Below are 5,006 nucleotides of genomic sequence, written 5' to 3'. Positions count from 1 at the left end.
TACGGCCCTCGCGGGATAACGAAGGTTTATTTTTTAATGATTTTTTAAAAACGGTCGAAAATGTCCACATGTTAGGCGTTCAGGCCAACTTTTCGGGAATAAGGTCATATTTTCCTTTTTCGGAGGCCTTTTACTCCCAAATGCAACATCGGATTTGTACCAGAGTGATTGGGCTGGATTGCCGGGGGACTGTATATATATATATATATATATATATATATATACATACACACTGTATAGATAGATAGATAGATAGATAGATAGATATAAATTTTGGGCGTGTGTGTGATCAGTTACAAGGTCTTCTCACCTGTTGTTATGGCGATTCGTGCTTGAAATACTCCCAAATGCAACATCGGATTTGTACCAGAGTGATTGGGCTGGATTGCCGGGGGACTGTATATATATATATATATATATATATATATATACATACACACTGTATAGATAGATAGATAGATAGATAGATAGATATAAATTTTGGGCGTGTGTGTGATCAGTTACAAGGTCTTCTCACCTGTTGTTATGGCGATTCGTGCTTGAAATACTTCAAAATAGCTTTGACTTTGAGTTTTCGCTGCAGCAAATCCACTGCGATGCGCGGCATTGCATTTTCCCGAATATGTCTCAAATGTACTCAAGCCTTCAGACAGGACACCCTTTTCTATACTAAAAGACATTATGTTAAATCATCTTCTCACTTTAAAGTCGTCTCGGTGCACGTTAGAGCTTCTCGCTGCAGTCAAGCCAGCCTCCGTTTATCACTGCGGTCAAGACAAACCGATCCATCCATCCATTTTCTAATCCGTTTATCTTCACAAGAGTCGTGGGCGTGATGGAGCCTATCCCGGCTGTCTGCGGGCAGTCGGCGGGGGACACCCTGGACTGGATGCCAGCCAATCGCAAGGCACACATTCTGTAGACGAACAAACATTCACACACACTATCACACCTACGGACAATTACGAGTGTTCCATGAGCTTGCCATGCATGTTTTTGGAATGTGGGAGGAGACCAGAGTACCCGGAGGAAACCCACACAGACACGGGAAAAACATGCAAGGTCCTCATAGGAAGGCCGGAGCCAGAATCGAACCCTGCACCTCTGCACTGTGATGCGGACATCAACATCTCTTTCTGTCTGCACTTCAGAACAGTTCTTGGTGCAATTCCGAGACAATTTGGATTCTCCTTAGGTGAACTCATGGTGTGCTAATCACAAATAAGTTCGTTTTATTACATTATTTTCAATCCAAACCACTGACATGCATGCATAAGACAGTTTCACCTAATTTTTACATTGAGGTAAACACTGTTTACCTCAATGTAACAATAACACATTCCACACAACAATGTGGAATGTGTTCTGCTGTTATTCATTCTTTTTCAATAAGCTGGTGGAACTGTCAGTGGCACAAACTTTCATTGCATGCACAATAAATAGTGCAAAGTGAATACATTGCACTGTAAGCTAATTATTTTGCCTGATCTGTTCATCATTTCATTATAAAAAGCTGCCAATTTATCTGTTGTCCTCATTGTGAGGAAAAAAGGTAAGCAGCCCATTTACTAACTCCCTCACTCTCTAACAGTGAACGCTTATGGAAAGCTTATTGTTGTGATATTTTCCGAAGTTGAAGTGGGCACAAGTTGAGATGCCCACATACATTTTGGTGCCAAGTTAGCAGAGTTTTTGGACATTGTGCATTTCTTATAACGTCAGTGATTTAAACGGCACAAATTGTATCCACTTTTGTAGATGTTCTCATTGAAATATTGTGGGGGGGGGGGGGGTTGAGGGGTGCAAATCTATATTGAAGAGGAGAAAAGGGGAATTTTTTCTGTCCTGATTTGACCAAAACAAACTGATAAAATCGAACAGGAAAGCTAATTCCGTTTTTTGTGATAAAAATACATTGTTGTTCAGTTAAAAATGGGCCATCTTGGTTAAATAGTCCCTTTAATACGTTGCCGGACACACCTTCTCAGTAACTGTTTCCAGCCTATTTCAGAGACAAAAAAAGACTCACTATTTAACAATTTGTATTATATTTCAAGTCAAGTCAAGTACAACTTTATTGTCAGAGGCGCTGTTTGTGCAACATACAGAACAGATGAAATTTCTTCCCTCTCAACCAGACAACAAGAGGAGCCGCTGCGGGTGCCCGCGCCGCCATCAAAAGAACAGTTAACATAAAATGACAAAATAATACAACACACATAAGACACAGACAGTTGTGCAATCGAGCATTTGCTCCGGAGCAAATTGTAGCGTTCACACGTACCATTTTACATCAGTGCTGCCCCGCAAACGAGCATTTGCTCCGGAGCAAATTTTTAAACTACCTCCCTGAGGTGGGTTAAATTTGCTCCGGAGTAAGCTGTTTTCAGGGGCTACACCGGTGTAACTTTGCACGTGTGACCACTCTACTGGGGTAGCACCGGAGCAAATGTTGCCATGTGAACTCCCCTAAAGACGTCAAAAAGATTAGATAAAAGATTTTACAGAGAATTCAATTGTGCAAATTTTTGTAAATAATTACAGTAAATTTGTTGTTTTAAACAGTAACACTTTCATTTGCAGCTTCATTTTGATTGCGTTTTTTACCGGCACACTTGTGTCTCTTGACCTTCCGAGTGAATCTTTGGCCACAATCTGGGCAGGCAAAAGGTTTCTCACCAGTGTGGATTCTTGTGTGGCAACTTAAGTGTCCCTTCTGAGTGAATCTTTGATCACAAACTGGGCAAGCAAAAGGTTTCTCACCGGTGTGGGTTCTTGTGTGGTAAATTAAGTGTCCCTTCCGAGAGAATCTTTGGCCACAAACTGAGCAGGAAAAAGGTTTCTCACCAGTGTGGGTTCTTTGGTGATCATTTAAGCTTCCCTTCAGAGAGAATCTTTTGTCACAAACTGAGCAGGCAAAGGGTTTCTCACCAGTGTGGGTTCTTGTATGACTTATTAAGTGTCCCTTCCAAGAGAATCTTTGGCCACAGTCCATGCAGGCAAAAGGTTTCTCACCAGTGTGTGTTCTCATGTGATAAATTAAGTGACCCTTCAGAGAGAAACTTTGGCCACAATCTGAGCAGGCAAAAGGCTTCTCACCAGTGTGTGTTCTTGTGTGTATTTTTAAGCTTCCCTTCTCAGAGAATCTTTGCCCACAAATTAAGCAGGAAAAAGGTTTCTCACCAGTGTGGGTTCTTCTGTGCATTGTCAAGCTACCCCTCTGAGAAAAACATTGGCCACAAACCGAGCAGACAAAAGGTTTCTCACCAGTGTGTGTTCTTATGTGCATTGTTAAGCTCCCTTTCTGAGAGAAACTTTGGCCACAAAGTGAGCACACAAAAGGTTTCTCACCAGTGTGGGTTCTTGTGTGTATTTTTAAGGTTCCCTTCTCAGAGAATCTTTGTCCACAAACTGAGCAGACAAATGATTTCTCACCAGTATGTATACTTGTGTGACGTTTTAAGCTTCCCTTCTGAGAGAATGTTTGGCCACATTCTGAGCAGGCAAAAGGTTTCTCACCGGTGTGTATTCTCATGTGCCGCTTCAAACGGCTCTTATATGCACAAACTTTCCCACACTGAGAACACTTCCAGTGTTTGTTGTCAGTGTGACATGTCATCTCATCTTCAGAATTGTCATTATCATGATTATCATCATCAGCAGAAGGAGGGTGTGACATTTCGTCATTATCCGATAGTGGAGCCAAGAGGCCATCTGCTTGTGATCCACGATATTGGTCTCCATCACCTTCTGTTGTCATGTGTTGAGATGAGCTACTGCTTGGAGGCTCGACCCATCCGTTCTCCTCATTTTGGCCATTTTCATACTTCACAGGGATACCAGCCGATGGCAGCGTGCAGCTTGCCGCCTCCTCCTCTTTGATGTAGGGGAACCCTTCTCCATCCTCTTTCATCCAAGGGTGGTCTGCTACAACCTCTCTTTTAATGTAAATAATTTTTTGTGCTGCTTCCTCAAAGTAGGAACGCTCTTTGTCCTCCTCTTTCTCTTTAACACGAAGGGACTCTGGCCCCTGCCACTCGAGACGAACATCTTCACTTATGTCTGCAAGATAAGAAGACAAACACACATTGTACTATGGTTTGGATTTATAATGACAGTCCTTTGAAAACCCAGAGGCAAGCTACTGTTTGGCATTAGCAAATATACTTACTTACTGATAGATTTTGAAGGGGGGGCAATTCCAATTTCAAAATAAAAGCCAGATTCCCCCCCGATCCACTTTTTACTCACATCTGTTTATCCTCACAAGGGTCGCGGGCGTGCTGGAGCCTATCCCACTTGTTTTCGGGGAGTAGGCGGGGCGCACCCTGAACTGGTTCCCAGCCAATCACAGAGCACACATAGACGAACAAACATCTGCGCTCATACTCACACCTCGGAACAATTGAGAGTGTTTCATTTACCTGCCATGCATGTTTTTGGGATTGGAGGGAACTGGAGTACCCGGAGAAAACCCACGCAGACACTGGGTGATAGATTGATTATTTTATATCAGAGCATTGGTGGTTCAGTGGTAGAATTCTCGCCTGCCACGTGGGAGGCCCGGGTTCAATTCCCGGCCAATGCCCCAAAAAATGTCAGGTTTATCCAATTTGACACTCAGGAATAAAACACAAGGAGGAGACAGGAGACTCAATTCTGGTACCAGGAGGGAACGAGGAGAAGCGTTCGGTTTCAGTTCTCGGCACGTCACCCCTCACGATCTCCCCCTTCACCCCCTTATTTATTGGGAAATCTACTACATAGGTGTGTCCAACCTAAAGGGTGGGGGCTGTTGAAGACACACTGAACTTGTTTGACTATGTGTGTGTATGTGAGTGTAAATTACGTACATGTGTGCAATTGTTACAAAAACATCACGTTGCAGCTGGTGTTGATGGCTCCATTCACTGTCCAACCTTGCTCCTGTTTAGTCTTAACACTTATCTCTTCCCAACCACGTCCTCGGAAAGGTGGTTGCGTCCCTAAACTTCCACACAGTGCAC

The 5,006-nt window shown here is 43.1% G+C and overlaps 1 protein-coding gene and 1 non-coding gene across 3 annotated transcripts in view; one reads left to right on the top strand and one right to left on the bottom strand.

Moving 5' to 3' along the window:
• Positions 1 to 2,477: 2,477 nt before the first annotated feature.
• LOC109522882 (zinc finger and SCAN domain-containing protein 2-like) overlaps positions 2,478 to 5,006 on the bottom strand; it is a 10,924-nt gene continuing 8,395 nt past the window's right edge. The window contains exons 2-4 of one of the 2 annotated variants that reach the window (XM_019881718.1): positions 3,315 to 4,062; positions 3,063 to 3,146; positions 2,478 to 2,726 (exon numbers count right to left, since the gene is read on the bottom strand). In XM_019881718.1, coding sequence (XP_019737277.1) covers positions 2,558 to 2,726; positions 3,063 to 3,146; positions 3,315 to 4,062 — 1,001 coding nt within the window. In that variant the 3' untranslated portion in view covers positions 2,478 to 2,557. Of the gene's footprint in view, positions 2,727 to 3,062; positions 4,063 to 5,006 lie in introns of both variants that reach the window. The other variant, XM_019881717.1, reaches the window with a different exon arrangement.
• On the top strand, positions 4,518 to 4,588 carry trnag-gcc (transfer RNA glycine (anticodon GCC)). The gene has a single exon. It is a non-coding gene; the product is annotated as a tRNA-Gly (tRNA).

Source organism: Hippocampus comes, unplaced genomic scaffold (genome assembly GCF_001891065.2).
Source record: "Hippocampus comes isolate QL1 unplaced genomic scaffold, H_comes_QL1_v1.1 scaffold219, whole genome shotgun sequence".
In the NCBI taxonomy this organism is placed as follows: domain Eukaryota; kingdom Metazoa; phylum Chordata; class Actinopteri; order Syngnathiformes; family Syngnathidae; genus Hippocampus; species Hippocampus comes.
This window is presented reverse-complemented; position numbering and strand designations above follow the sequence as displayed.